The sequence below is a fragment of the Syngnathus typhle genome, linkage group LG11 (assembly GCF_033458585.1).
Source record: "Syngnathus typhle isolate RoL2023-S1 ecotype Sweden linkage group LG11, RoL_Styp_1.0, whole genome shotgun sequence".
NCBI classification, from domain to species: Eukaryota; Metazoa; Chordata; class Actinopteri; order Syngnathiformes; family Syngnathidae; genus Syngnathus; species Syngnathus typhle.
In genome coordinates this window covers 6,057,022-6,072,607 of record NC_083748.1, presented here as the reverse complement: position 1 = coordinate 6,072,607, position 15,586 = coordinate 6,057,022, and the positions used below count along the sequence as shown (strand labels likewise).

Below are 15,586 nucleotides of genomic sequence, written 5' to 3'. Positions count from 1 at the left end.
CCCTTTTTGCTTCTTTATTTGCTGCATCTTTAATCAAACTTCCAGTTCATACATCCATGTCTTCGACCCCCTGAGCCTTTAGCAGGGGAGCTGACATATATACACTCCAGCAAGAAGGTGCGGAACCCGCGAGAACAGTGGGGGGGGGCATGTACTCTAATTGGTCAGTCCCAGCTGTCGTGCCCTGACCACAACCGCCAACCTGCTATGACTTTCAGAACCAGCTTGTCAATCGACTCACTCACTATTATTCCCCAGTGGCTGGAAAACACCTTCAATCCAGCCATATGTAGGTTTGGGAATTTCAGAAGTGACACTTAAATCTATGACTGCCATTTTTATCATCTTATGAACCCAAACTGATACGGTCTTGACTGCACTGTCAATCAGCAACCCATTTAGCCAGCTCAGACAAATCCCCAAAACGCCCATCAGCTTTAATCCACATCCAAGTCCAATTTAACCTTCCAATCTCTTAATTGAGTTCCCCGTTGTGTTGTGTTTTCTCTTTACTTCTGCCAAGGTCAAACAGAAGGCAAATTTACAGCAGCTCACACTGCGGCACATAAGTGGGGGAACACTGCACTCCCACATTCTGGGAGTGTAATTCATGTTCAACCCCATTTTTAGAGCGAGGGAACCTCCTCATTTGTGTTTGGGTACGGAATTGAAGCTTTTCACGAGAGAAGAGCCAAAACCATAAAGTAAATCTACTCTGTTAAGCCGCTGTCTTTAAACACACCGTCGTCTGTCATCAAAACACACGGTTGCTTTTAAATCACTCTGTTTAAATGAGTTGAAAAAGAAATACGCAGCAGTTGAACAATAAAACAGTTAAAGGACATCAACTCACATCTGACACTCTAAACAAGCTCCAGAAACAGACTACTATAATTGAATTAAGACGTTTCTTTGTTTTTGGGAGGGGTGGGGGGGTGTACAATTATGGCACCGGATCAGTCTGTCCACTGGAGTGTGGATCCCGCAGGATACAGACAAGCTCTGTCTGGTAGCTATTTAAATCTCCACAATGGACGGCAACAAATCACACTCGTATAAATAAGCCAATTCCTTAATGAGGGTACAAGTAATTACAGAATCTGCCCCGCATCAAACAATTCAAATTCGAGACCCAATTTAAATGCTTGAATGTCTTGTTTTTTCAACGTGTCCTATGGAGAATGTTAATCCTCCCCCATGAATATTTCAATTGCATTGAAAATCACTCTGTAAGCACAAGAAGTCATACTTAAGCTCACTTCCATTATCGGGTGAAGTGAAGCGAAAATGGAAATGGAGTCGGAACACATCTGAGTGAGTGCTGTGTGCATCTTACCTGACACTGAGATTCTCATGGAGGCCTCCAGAGGACGGTTGTTATCCAGGGCCTGGCTTAGCTGGATCTCCCCTGTGGTTTGGTTCAGTAGCACAAGATTCAACTCATTGCCCACTTCAAACCTGTAGAGGAGCTGGTCCGAAACGTCCGGGTCGTGGGCGGGGATGCGGCCGATCACTCCGGCGGGGAAACTGCTGGATTTGTCCGTTACATAGTTGTTGAAGATGATCTGGAAGTTCTGGAGCACGGGAACGTTGTCGTTCTTGTCGACGAGTTTGATGTGGACTGTGGCGCGACTGACCAGAGGGGCGGAGGTAGCCTGCACTACTATGATGTACTCAGACTTCGTCTCATAGTCCAGGTCTATTAGCGACGTCAGTTCTCCGGAGAAGATATCAAGCTGGAACATCTCCGGGATGTTTCCTTCCACTATTTGGTACATAATCTGTGCGTTACTGCCTTCATCTGGGTCCGTTGCTGATATAAACGCAACCACAAGGCCAATGGGGGTGTTTTCGTCCACCATAATGTCAAACTCATCTTTCTCAAACACGGGAGGGTTGTCGTTCACGTCGAGAATCGTCACTTGGATGTTTACTGGCGTTTTCAGAGACGGAACGCCTTTGTCCACGGCAAAAGCCTGCAGGCTGTAAACGGGCACGTTCTCTCGATCTAATCTACGTAGCGTGCGAACAATCCCTGATGTGGATTCGATTATGAAGTCTCCTTCGCCGTCCTCGCCACCCTGGAAGGTGTAGAAGACGCGTCCGTTGAGGCCAGAGTCTCGATCGGTGGCGGACACCTGGACCACGCTGGTGAACACCGGCACATCCTCCATTACAGAGCCCAAGTAGTTGTCTCTGAGGAAGCGCGGAGAGTTGTCGTTCACGTCGTTCACCAGTATCTCCAGGTAGGTGGTGTCCGACTTCTGCGGGATACCGTTATCGCGGGCGGTGATGGCCAGCGTGTAGGACACCTGGTCCTCGTAGTCCAGTTCCATCTGCGTAGTGACGGCCCCCGTGTCAGGATCGATGTCAAACTGCGGAATGCTGTCGTCCATAAAATAGGTGATGCGGGCGTTCTCTCCCGTGTCTTCATCCGTGGCACTTATAAGGACAACGGTGGTGCCCGTCGGCCTATCCTCGTTGATGTTGACCGTGTAATGGGAGCTCTGAAACACGGGCCTGTGTGTGTTGGCATCGGTGACGTTGACAAAGACTTTAGCCGTGTCAAAGAGCGTACCATCGCTCGCGGTCACAGTCAGGACGTACTGGCGTTCTAGTTTGTAGTCCAAAGGCAGCGCCAGTGTGATAAGCCCGCCTCCGCTCTGACTCGTAATGGAGAACCTGTTGCGAGTGTTTCCACTGGATATCTGGTATGTCACTACGCTGTTGATGTCCTGGTCCACCGCGGACACGGTCACCACGCTGATCCCTACGGCCGCGTCCTCATTCAGTCGCATGTAGTACGCCTTCTGAGTGAACTCCGGGTTGTTGTCGTTGACGTCGAGAATGGTCATGCTAATGCTGGCCGAGGAGGACATGGCAGGGTAGCCGTGATCTCGAGCCTCTACCCCAAAGTTGTAGAAATCCACACTCTCCCTGTCCAGTTCAGCCGCCACTACGATCCACCCCGTGTTGTTGTTGATGGTGAAAGGAAAGTCTGGCATGGTTTCAGTAAGACGATAGTCCAACCTGGAGTTGTCACCAGAGTCCGCATCCACGGCTTGGATGTGGATGATCGAGTAGCCTAGTGGCACGTTCTCTAACACGGTAGCCTGGAACGGGGTGCTGACAAAAATCGGAGCATTGTCATTAACATCCAGCACCTGCACCGTGACCAGGCCGCTGATGTTGGAAAGAGGGGGGCGGCCCCCATCTTGAGCTCGGATTCTTAAGGTGTATTCTTTGCTAGCCTCGTAATCCAGGTGACTCACCAGGTCCATTTTACCCGTCTGGGCGTCAATATAAAACTGCCCCCTGGAGTTGCCACTCATGATACTGAAGTGAACCATGGCATTGCTCCCCCTGTCTTGGTCTGTGGCGGTCACCTGCAGAATCTCAGTATTAGGGGCCAAGTCCTCAGGGACCTGGACCACATAACGTTTCTCACTAAACTGGGGAGCATTGTCATTGTCATCTTCTACCACAATGTAAACAGAAGCCGTCGCACTACGGGGCCCGGGGTCACGACCTTGGTCGTTTGCCTGGACTAACAACATATACGCATCCACCGCCTCCCTGTCTACAAGGCCTTTGGTGCGAATAATACCAGACCTGGAATCAATCTCAAATACATCATTTGACCCGTTATTATTCAGGATTTGATAAAGGATGTTACCGTTAACTGGCGCATCGCCATCAGTGGCCCTCACTGTCAGAACTTCATAGCCAATCTCCAGATTCTCCCTGATGTTTTCCTTATAGTCCTGCTGCTCAAAAACGGGAGCGTGGTCGTTAGCATCGCTGACCGTAATGGTGAGCGTGGCCATGGCCGTACGCCGAGGTGTCCCATGGTCCACTGCGGTCACGCGGAACACATGGGTTTCTTTCGTCTCGCGGTCCAACAACTCCACTGTGGACACAGCGCCGGTGGCCGGATCCACTGCAAAAAGGTTATTAGAGCGGCTGTCAAAGAGAGCCTCAATGAAATACTCCAGCCGGCCCGCTTCACCCTCATCTGCATCGACTGCTTTTAAAACAACAACAGAGGTCCCAGCTGGTTTGTTCTCTGGCACAGACACCTGGTACATTGGGGGCTGAAACTGAGGGCTGCTGTTGATGCTTCTCCTCCTCCTACCCACAATTCCCGAGTTGGAGCGAGCTGCCTTCACTAGCAGCTTCTTGATGTGGCCCTGCAGAAAGGGGCCCCGTCCCACGCGCCAGTGGATGAAGATGGGATCCACTCGTCTGGATCCGTCTCCTACGATGACATCGCAGAGGAGATCCAATTCCAGGAGAGTGTCCTGGCTCCAGCACAGAGTCTCAGACACAAACAAGTCCCCATCTGAGAAATAAAAGTGACCCCGGCTGGTGACCCGACAACGGGTGGGTTCTCCGGGTAGCAGCCCTCTCACCGGAAATAAAGCAAAACCTGCTTGGTGGCACTGTGCGGGCTTAACAAACAAACTGAGTACTTCCATATCCCACTCGGCTTGCCTTGTGGGCTTTTTGGAGCAGTTTCTCCCGTGGACGTGGACATCGTAGCGGCTGGTGATGAGGTGCCGGTAGCCGGAACCCACGGAGTCCACGCAGTCAACCACCACGAACAGCGTAAACGGGTTGTTGCGCAGCGATGCGCACTTTATAGAGTCGAAAAGTAACACAGTTCCCGTCGCAGGGTCTGTATCCAGGAAGCGCTCAGTGGCTTTGGGAGCAAGCACCTGATCCAAGGCGCACCTTGCGCGCTGCTCCACGCCGGCCAGCACAGTCCCCGGCCGGGCATCTTCGCTGAGGTGAACCGCGTAACTGGACACCACCAGCGGAACCAGCTCGCACCAGCAGCAAAGAATGAGAAAATCCAATTGAATGAAGTGCATCGCTCCTCGATGTGCGTCCAAGGGTTCGAAGAGGAGTTCAAAACGTGGAGCTCCTTAAACTTTCCACCAGTGACTTTTCTTTTGTTGCGGAAGAGCCATGCTCTCTCGCGGCAGGCGCACTTCTCACTCCGGGTGCCTTTTGGATTTAAATGGTATTTCAAGGTAAGGATGAAGCCTTGCGGGGCGGACTGTCTCACTCAAGCGTAAACACAAACACATTCACGCGCACCGACGAGCTCGCATGCACATCCTGACCGCCTGCGCAACTTCACTTGAATGGTGAAAATGGCTCCGACGCACTCGGGCTCATTAACATAAAGCCGCGTTCGTGCGTGCGAGCGTGCGCGTGTATGCAAATGTTGGACAGTTCTGTGAAGGGGTTCACAAACCCTGGTACTGGAGATAAATGAAGACTTCCTCCCGGGGCTTCATTTATTAAACGGAAACATTGGCAAGTCAACAGTGGCTCTAGCCCGTAAAGGTCATTTATTTCACTCATTCTCTTATCTAGGTTGGATATATTTTGCCTGGCTCTATTCTACCTTTTCTTCAAATGCAAATGGCACCCAAGTGGTGATGTCCCACAATGTGTAATGGAATTAATGAGTGACAAACTTGTGTGACCCTTCCAAAAACAGTGGTTTACTCATTAATTGATGGCATTCCTCAATGTTTGACTAACGTGTAGCACACTACACGGTCAGTAGTTAGTACTTGCACTTTTTGTAATCTATATATGGATGGAGTAAATTAGATTAAATTAATTGGGTTTTATCAAGCAAGTTTTGCATCTCGTGAAATGTTTGGCTGTAAGTGGTTAGCCGAAACTTCAAAGTTACTTGACTTCAAGCTTATTCTAATTTTTAAACATGCATCTATCATTCATCAGTGAAGTGAATCAAGTAAACATTTACCGCCTAAGAATAATTTTCATCGTATGGGTCATAATGTGCAGCATTTCAGAGGACTTTTTTTTGGGAGGTCCAGCTAAATAAATAAACAAGTGAACAAAAAAATATACAAGTTAAAGAAATATAGATCAACATACACAGTGATGCTATGAAACGCTTAAATATGTTCCTTGTCTCGTTTGATACATTACTGCCACCTAACGGACAAAGCAGAAAAGTCGTCAGCAGACACGCTTTAATACTAAAACTAAACTTATTTAAACTTTGTTTAACTTTATGAAATGATTAAAAATATAAGTAAACAAATACATACAATATCCAGATGAACCCAGCCTTTTTGAAAAAATATAAGGTTACTTTCAATCACATTTGTTCATCACCATGACTTTGCCCTATTCGTCCTTGAATTTTCAGTCAAGAGCTACTATCAAAGCTGAGGCTCAATCTTGAGTTTACTCTACTCAGAGACCCTGACAGAATACTAAAATCTCTCTGCTCAAAAGTGAGTTATTCCCTTCAAAGCAAAAAAGAAAACGAGGTCAGGAACAGGACAATGCATCTATTAAGATACTGTAAATACAAATCACATAATCTGCATCAGGGTTTTAATTAACTGCAATCGACTAAATTTTGTAGAATTCAATAAATGGGTAACAATCTCCATCCCTAATCATCTCTCCTGAAAAGAAACAGAAGAAGAGTATCTTTTTTTACTTTTTATTGTTGCTGGAGGCTCTAATACAATATGAATCATAAGCTTTACAAAATTAAAACAAAAACAAAATACAAAGTTTCCCCTCCAAAATGGAAACGGTCAAAGGTTTCCACTGACACAAAAATTGTGACCCCCAACAAAGACATAGAAGGTGAGCAGACAGAAGAGTTAAGATACTTTCATGATCATGATATCCACATTGTGGCAAGGTGGGGGGGCGGGGTGGGGGTCATTATTATGGCGGGAAGTATTTCCATTGAATGCAGCTCCTCGCTCACACACGGGCTCACATGCATGCCGACAGATGACGAGTAAAAAATCTTCCGACACGAGGCAAAAGCCTCCGCGTGAAGGGAAGACTAAACGGACAGTCATTAATTCAGACAAATAAATGTAAGGTTAGATTAGGGGGGGGTGCAAGAAATATGATGTGCATCATGATGACGCCCCCACCTAGAAGAGAACACGGCCTGTGCAAGTTTGTCTCTTCAACTGAGAGGAAATAAAGATCGTTCAGTTCCCAATGACTGAGGACATTGCAGGGGGGGGGGGTGTTAGTTCTAAACTGACCCTCACACCGCAAGATTATCGTTAACCGTCATAACGCTATCGTTAGTTTTATCACATGGAAGGGAGTGTGAGTGAATGGCTTCCGAACATGGAGAGAGAACATGAAAACAACAAAACGTGACAGGAGAGAGGGCGAGAGAGAAAAGCTAAGCATTTTCTCCTTTTTTAATTTGTGTGTTGTTTTTTTCTTTCCCACAAATAAACAAGAGTGCAGCACGGAGGAGGAGGCGGTGAAGGAGAGACGGGGAAGAAGAAGAAAAAAAAAAAAGGGGGGGGAAAAAAGGAGAGACGAGATGGCGGAGCAAAACGGACAGAACAGTAGCATCTCTAGCTTTGGCTTTTCAGTTTGAGCGCCTTGAACAGTTCGCTTTGGAGAGCCTCCTGCTTTGACTTGTCGGCCAGAGATGTAACACTCCTGTAAGGGTGACACACACGCAAGAGAGTGAGAAAACAAACAAATAAATAAATCTGTGTCAAAACGTTAGTAAGGTGTTTTTCAGTCCCATTTCTCCTCCTGAGCAAAGAAGAAGCATTCGCAAGAACACACCGCAAACAACTTCAACAAGAAACACGTCAGCGTTGAGCAATTCTGAACCACCGTGACAAAAGCAAGCTGTTTCTTGCAAGTGTCAATCGCAATGGAACATTGAATATGCTGCGGAGGAAGTTACAAACCTGCTCTTATATAATTGGATTACGCAAGTGTGCCTCATGTGGTAGATGAGGAGATGCATCGCATTTAAAAGGAAAGACAACTTTGTGGTTTGTCGCTACGATGAGTTAGTAAAGTGCGTTTTAGATCAACACGTGCCACAGCCAGTGATTTTTGCTTCCTCACAGGTGCCAACTGTCTGTGACTATGCAGGGTTACGCAAGAAGACATTCAATGCCGTTATTTTCATATGGCCACACACTTGTAAATTCAGGACAGATTAACCATAAAAAAAACATTTTTTATAATGGACTGCTTGGTCATTTTGGTTCATGCCCTAGTATTTTGTTTTCAATTAAATAGGAACACCAAAACTGAGCGCTCAGCTTCATACATTTTTCTAGGCACGTGCAACACTCCTCATGCCAGGCTGTACCTCCGACCCTAGTCAATGAAGATCTGACGCTGGGTGAGAACCTGCGACAGCTCCCTCTGGAGCTGCCGGTACTTTTGGTTATCGGGCAAAGACTCAATAGATCTGGAGCATAGGGGGAAAAAAATGTGGAGTGGGAGGTGCGCAGAACACATTGAGAATAAATAAGAAGTGCTTGAAAAGATAAATAGAAAAATAAAGAAGAGACAGAAAGATTGAGGAGATCAGGAAAAAGTGAGATGCTGTACATTATTTAAAAAAAAAAAAAAAAAAGGTCAAATGAATGCAGAGATGCTAAACAATTTCCGGGGAGGCTCAGCAGAACTCTCAACGTTAACAATAAGAACGTCAGCTAAAAGTATTATCATTCGTGTTTACCTAAAAACGCATTCGCCTGGTTTACATGGAATTGGATTAAAAGCTCAAAACAAATTAAAATGCTCCATAGAAACACCTCAGTCAGAATAAACAGGCCGAGACCAAATGGAAGCTAATTTGGTTTCAGAAGGGTGCTCTATTCACGCTGCTCAATTGATCAATTTTGATCATATAAACAGTGAATCGGAATGTTGTCAGTCTGCGCATCTGTGAATGTGCAGTGACATCATCGTCGGCCCGCTCGAAGGCTTCCAAACAGAGCACACGGAACTGATCTCTAACGGAGAGCTAGCTTTTAACACAAACTCTCTAACTAAACATTTCAGCAAGCTTATATGGTAGGAAAACAAGGATTAAAAACAAAGTCTAGGAAAAGGATAAATTGTTATGGGATACCCGTCTGTTATATCAACTGTGTGTATCAGCAGTAAAAAAAAAAAGTAGGCGGATGTGTACAATATGTGATGACACAAGTTGTTCATACAGTTTGTATTCATAAAAACCTAATCAAAAACAAGTCATGTTCACATAGATCCGTGCATTTCACAGATGGATTTTTCAAAATGTCCGTAAAGTTGACTCCTGGCCATTCCAGTAATTCGGCATCTCTGCAAAATTTACTTTAAGCAGATACAAGGTAAGAAACAAAGGAAGGGGGGGGGAGAAAAAAGAAAAAAAAAGCAGCGTGTTGCAAATAGGAGTTTTGGTTGCTGCTGGTGCTTTTTCCAAAGAAAACAAGAGCACACTGATGCCCTTCTAATCTTACCTCAATCCGTTGACAATATCCTTGGTCTTCCCAAAGTAGATATCATTCAGTGTGGAGCGAATCTTGTTCTCCATTTCCTGCAACAAGACAAATGAATGATTAAAAAAAAAAAAAAAAAAAAAAGGATCAGGAATCAGCCAGTCGGACGCTATACTGACTTCAACGAGGCGTCCGATGTTGGCAATGTGAGGTGAGGACTCTCCAACCGTATCGTCTTTTTCCGTCTGCGGAGGGGAAACAAAGCGAGTTGACGTGTGGAAGGTCAAGTCGCTGGCGCTCAAGTTTGACACCGTACTTGTCTTGTGAGGCTGCCGCCCAGATTCATAGTGCCAGAGTCACTCTTAGTCGTCTGAAGCCACAACATGACGGTGGAGGTGAGTTTGTAGTGAGCGTTGCGTCCGCTGGACTTCTCCTGAACACGGCAAGATCATCACTTTCTCAATGCGGCATCTTTAATATCGCTCTCGTTTTCCCCTCTGTTCTGCAAGTTGCAACAAGGGTGACTTGAAAACTCACCTGCACCTCCACCACATGGATGGAGTCCCAACACCCTTTGATCTTTTTGGATCCGTCTCCAGCCTTTTTGATGAGAATAACGCCAGCAAAGCCGTGGTCCAGATCCCAGAGGTACACTGATGAGACGCCACCCTCAAAGTACCTGCGGACAAATTTGGGAGTTGCAAGAGTGTGGAACGTATGTGCGTGTTTGATTTATCGCCTGATGAACTTCATTTGAACTCACAGGTCTCTGTACTGGTCAAAGGCGTTATTGGCTTCCACCTCCAATTTCCTCAAGCGAGATGAAGGCATGGCACCGTCTTCAATGGGAGGGTCGTACTTATTACTCCACGGGGATCTACAGGAACATGTTAAGTGTTGGAAGTACATCAAGGAATATGAATGCATGATGCTCCTAGACATTCAAATTTGTCATTTCTGTAGTATTTGTAGTACTTTTAAGTCTGGTACAAAGTCTTGTTTCACCCGTGAGCAGATTGCAGTTACGCTTTTTACCTGTAGGAGTCGCCATCCCGATTGTAATCACAGAGCAGATAGTCTTTTCCCACCATCTTGTCGCGGGCGATCTTCAGGGGCTGGTCCACAGAGGAGAGAAGGTCCTCGCACAGACTGGGTACCTTGACACAAATCCGGAGAGAAAGGCTTTGTAGAATTTCAAAGACACCAATATGGCGAGATCCTTAAAGAGAGCAAGGGCCAAACTGATAGTTAAAAGGCAAACCAATCCTCCCGGGGATTCCAGTGACCAGATTAGACGCAACAGAAAAGAATACCTCCATTTAAGGCAAGAAATGGTTGAATGTCTCTTACTGACATTCCAGCTTCCCCTAATAAGCAGAGGAGGAATAAAATATCAGTAGGAAACAAGATAGCTTGAGGATAAGAGGGTACAAATTACTTCTCACAGACTGACATGGACCCTGCATGTCCACTGCATCACTGCACAAACACAAAAGAGGCTCTTGTTTTCCTTTAAAAAGGGGATCCCACATTCCCACTAGCAAACACACACGCGCACACACCTGGCAGTCGGCTGGGCAAAAATGGAAAAGGAAAGAGAAGCGATTCCAGGTGACTGATACTAAAAGAACGTTGGCCCAAAAAAGTGATTGGCAGCAACGATAATAATCATTAACTACCATACACAGTGGAGCGGGTGAGAGGAGAGCACTGATGCCCAGGGGTAGCGAGGTCAAAGGTGAGGGCCAATACGGTGAGCAGGTGGGTGGGTGGTTGGGTTGGGGGGGGGGGTGTCTCGGAATGTAATCCACAGTAAACAAGATGTCACACTGGGAGTATGACTGCATTTGTTTTCAAATCATTTATTACGCTCGGCATGGATTGCCGCCCCCAGGTTCCTTCTTCTGACTTTAGAGCAGTGCGCCAAATATGGGAGTCAATTTTCTTGTTATTCATCTACGGTCTCAGAAAGAATAAATTCTTCTCAGTGAAGATGGTTCAAGTTTGGTTATTTAAAAAAAAAAAAGGGGAGGGTCAGCTTTATCACTGAACAAGCAGGTCCAAATGAGAATTATTTACTTGCATACTTGAAAAGAACATTTTTTGGAAGAATTTCCAATATATTTTTTCTCACATTTATATCAGGTGAGTGGTCTCATTCTTGTTAAAGCCAGTGGGATTTTTTGTGGATTATCTTTGCAGTACTCTAACACCGATCCGACACCACCCTCACAAAATAAACAGACTAACTCACCAGGTCAATGAGGTCACTGAGGTTCTTCTCAATTTGTTGAGGCGGCAGACGCCTCATCAAATCCAGGGCACAGTCTAACTGCTGTTCACTCTGAAAAACACACAAATGACTCAGTCAGTTTCCAGACAAACATTTAAAAGAAAAATACTGTTTGCATTTCAAGCTCTGCTAACACAAGTAATGTAAGCTAAACTTGTACTTGATTGACAAAGGGGAATGCTAGTTATCTTCGTCGTAAATGACTTGCGACAGTCTATACAATTTTCTGTGAAGAAATTATTCACGCACAACCATTGCAGACCAAGTGCTGCTTGCTAGAGTGCACTCAGAACATTTACAGCTCAGCATAAATAGCACTCACATCATGTCACGTGAAAATTTTCCAAGTTAAAAAAAAACAAAAAACTGAAAAATAAATTGATTGATTGATTGAATATTTATTGATCCCCAGGGGTGGGGAAATTCAGGCCCCAGCAGTATCCATACCACAGAGTGGGTATACAAAAAACACACAGATGGCATGAGCGCAACTCAATAGGCTCTCACAAGGCTGCCACACAACGGCGCCACAAAGAAAGTTAGAAAGTGCACAAGATAAAAGCCATCAAAGCAAATCAAAGCTAAAAGACAAAGGAAAAAAAAGCAACAGCGGCCACCTAGCACCCCTCAATACAAGAGAACACCCCAAAACACACAAAATAGCCTCCATGGGGTCCATCGACAGGTGTAAGGGCAGTCCAGTTCAACGGCGCCCAATGGACCGTGGTGGTGAATCGGTGAAAACATCACAAAGCAGGCAAACGTGTGAGCAGCGTCCCGGGCACCCTGTCGGGGGACGTGCAGATGGCCACCACGGGGCTAGCATGGCGAAGGTCGTCGGTTCCGACGAGCACGAGGGAGCGGACTCCCCACAGGTGTTGCGGCTGCAAGGCCAATGCGAGGGACCCGGTCATCACTGGTCGGATAAGCAGGAAGCCGTCGTAGAGTTACGCTGGCCTCGACCGATGATCCCGGTCCGGTCCCAGGAAGAAAAAATAAATAAAATAAAATATCCGATCCGAAGAGGTACCGAGGTGCGGTAGAAGGCACCAGCATCGCCGAATGGACAAAAAGACAGAAAGAAAAAGGAGAAAATAAGGAAATAAAGAGGAAAAGAGAGAACACTGCTGGGAGGCAGCCACTCACGGCGCCATACCAAGAGAGAGAAATTAGCAGTCCTTTAGCATACTCCAGGCTGCACAAAAAGAAAAGGTACGATTGAGTGTGCGTTTTTTTGTTTAGTCCGACAATTTTGGCTGAGTGAAGATGCAAAGCAAAACAGTTGAAATGGGACATGCCTAGTTTAATTAATCGTGTTACAGCCTACTCCTTTTTAGGTCACTTTTGCAAATGTTTATTTTCTTATGTTTGCTTACTTGGAACATGAATAAAGTGGTCAGGATTTCCTTTAAACTAGTATTGGTGAGGCAGCTCAGCTTTCCTGTTTATCTCCTAGAGTGGGGTTTCAGTTTAATCATTCCAATGTGGTCATTGTCATGACTGTTTGCATGGCAGACCACATTAATGAATAATAAGAATTAATATTGACAGCAATCCAACATTCCCTTGGATAGCATCTGACCACTTCGTCCTTCTGATGAGCATGCCTTGGTCACCACAGCACACCAAACAAACAGAATGCAAAAAAGCTAAACTTAGCTTAGCATAGCCTGAGACAGCTTTATTGGCAACACATTGCTCACTCAGTAAACTCTGATTATATCAGATGGAAGAGTCATTTGTGGAATCAATTCTGAAACAATTCAATAGGGAGATCAGATTGAAAAGGGTCTATTAAGACTGGAAGTGAGAACAGAGGAATACACAGGAAAGTCTCCCCCCGGGGAGAGACTTTGCTTTAAATATGCAGTCGAAAACAGGCCAGACCAGCCACAACATGAAACCCTGGGGAATGTGGAGGAAGACGAACTGTAGGTGGTTACGGAACGATGAAAGAGCAAAATACACAACAGTGATTATCACAACCCGTTCGAGGATGTTGCTCGATACGTTTTTCGCAATGCCTTTTTTGGCGTCCCAAAAAGACACAAAAATAACAACACACAGCACTTTTTTTGTAATTCCTCATGAAAGACCTTCTGTAAGTGGAAGTCTCACACGATATGCTGATGTAATATGAGACGTCATCATACGATGCCAAGCCATCTTTTGGAATTAGTGTTATGAATAAGACACAGATAACTTAGAGACCCCAAGTGAATTGATTGAGCGACTCTTGCTAAAATGAGATTTGCTGCATCCTTATTTCACAATGGTTCATGACATTACAAAATATGTGCATGTCGAATCATTCTAACTCTCAATTCATTTACTTTCTTCCGTACAAACATGCAGCTGGCAACCGACCAAAGGAGGGCCTACTTCCTGTAAACATTTTCGCCAAAGTTGACCCCTTAACAAAACACTTGTTTCAAGGTCATGTTAAGTCAGAGCAATGTTTCTTTTCGCCTCATCTAAAATCGCTCTCAGCCAATGGGGTCAGGCTGACCCATTAGACACCTGCGCCTCCTTTGACGTTGTGTTTAGCGGTGCTCCTGTCTCCGAGTAAACACTAACTCGAGCAACAACTCTGGGGTCAGAGGGGAGCCGAGCCAGCAAGATGGATGAAGTGAGGCCTGGAAGAGCGGGCGACTGGGGAGAAGGGACAGCTGCTCGCACCATTTCAAAGAAGAGGACATTTAAGACCACATAGAAGTGTAAACTTTGAGAAATGACTGTGCTGTGTTATATTCAATAAAATCCCCCAAGGGAGATTCACTGATACTTCTGCAAATTTGTGTTGCACACTGCGGAGAAAACCAAATTGCTCATGTGCAAGCATGCACAGAGTGATGTGAATAGGGTGAGAGGGTTGTCTTGCTCATAGGCACCTCGACATTAGTCCTAATGAAGACTAGAATACTTTCCAGAAACTAGCTGACATTTTGGGTTCCAATGCACACCCAAATATGAAATGCAATGACCATGCGTTTAAATCCCTCCAAAAGTATTGTTTTGAGAAGGAAGTTGGCTTTGAGAAAAACAAACAAAATAAGAAAACGGAGAACAAAATAGCCAAGTCAACGTGAGCGACTGATCAATTGATACTGACAGCTTGTCATGGTAGCGAATGGAGGGAGCAGTCAGTCTTAATATAGCAACGTGTACCACGTTAGACTATTTTAATCTGCGTGTACGTGGGTGGTGCACGAGTAGAGGGCTGAGTTGTGATCGCGTGTTAAATCGGGACTCCTCTCAAATCCACTTCACTAACTTGTGTCAAATCCAAAACATCCTGTGCTAACTTTACGCCTACGGGGCACCGAGCTAAGCTAACAGCTAGCTGGCCAACTAGCTGGAGGAAGCTATTGATCGTTTGGATGTAAATTAAATAATATTGCTCACGACGTGAGTAAGTTAACAGTAGTGGTAAGTAACGCGAATGTAAGTTATTGTCAACTCCTGGACCAACTCCAGCTGTTCCTCTCAGGTTACTAGCAGCTGATGCTAACGTTAGCGTAGCTTGGCGTAGCACCCCTAGCCGTTAGTTAGCCGCTAGCCCCAGCAAAAGTCTTCTCCTCGCTCCAACCGCGCGACCCTTACCATGTCTGCGGTGGTCTCAGCTGGGCAGGGGGGGCACGATTTCACCGGTGACTGTACGCCTTATAGCCTTCGAATGGTTTGTCAAACCGCTCCTCTCTGTTTCTTGTTGTTTTTTTTCTGTCCCCCGCGGAAGATGTTTTGTTCGCCTCTCCCTCAGTGAACCCAGCCCTGTCAGCGAAATTCACTTCCTCAACCGGTCTTACAGGAAAGAGAGGCTGCAGTCAAAAAACGGGCCTCGGTTGCATGTCCGGGTCACTCGGGGCCTTCTCTGCTCCAGCCAATAGGGACGAAGCAAGAAAGGCATTGCCAAGTATGGCAAGAGAGGAGTGGTGCACTTGGGCGCACACGTTTTTTTGTTCCCCCACTAGACTTTAAGACCGAGTTAAATATTGCTAAATATTACTATTACGAC

General features: G+C 45.8%; 2 protein-coding genes across 4 annotated transcripts in view; both read right to left on the bottom strand.

Annotated features, from left to right (window-relative positions):
- The window catches only part of celsr2 (cadherin, EGF LAG seven-pass G-type receptor 2), a 36,061-nt gene extending 30,924 nt beyond the window's left edge, over positions 1-5,137 (bottom strand). For both annotated transcript variants that reach the window (XM_061291417.1, XM_061291418.1), the window contains exon 1: positions 1,337-5,137. In XM_061291417.1, the coding sequence (XP_061147401.1) occupies positions 1,337-4,874 (3,538 nt within the window). In that variant the 5' untranslated portion in view covers positions 4,875-5,137. The remainder of the gene's footprint in view (positions 1-1,336) is intronic.
- Positions 5,138-6,488: 1,351 nt separating this feature from the next.
- On the bottom strand, positions 6,489-15,397 carry capzb (capping actin protein of muscle Z-line subunit beta). 2 transcript variants are annotated; one of them, XM_061291453.1, is made up of 10 exons: positions 15,175-15,397; positions 11,533-11,622; positions 10,314-10,435; positions 10,042-10,155; positions 9,816-9,957; positions 9,595-9,711; positions 9,458-9,523; positions 9,300-9,376; positions 8,159-8,260; positions 6,489-7,485 (listed from the first exon to the last, which is right to left on the bottom strand). In XM_061291453.1, exons 1-9 carry the CDS (start codon positions 15,175-15,177, stop codon positions 8,167-8,169), a joined length of 825 nt encoding a protein of 274 aa, XP_061147437.1. In that variant the 5' UTR covers positions 15,178-15,397; the 3' UTR covers positions 6,489-7,485; positions 8,159-8,166. The 2 variants fall into 2 exon arrangements, with proteins under 2 accessions (XP_061147437.1, XP_061147438.1); XM_061291454.1 differs by lacking the exon at positions 8,159-8,260 and having other exon boundaries at positions 15,175-15,396.
- Positions 15,398-15,586: the final 189 nt, after the last annotated feature.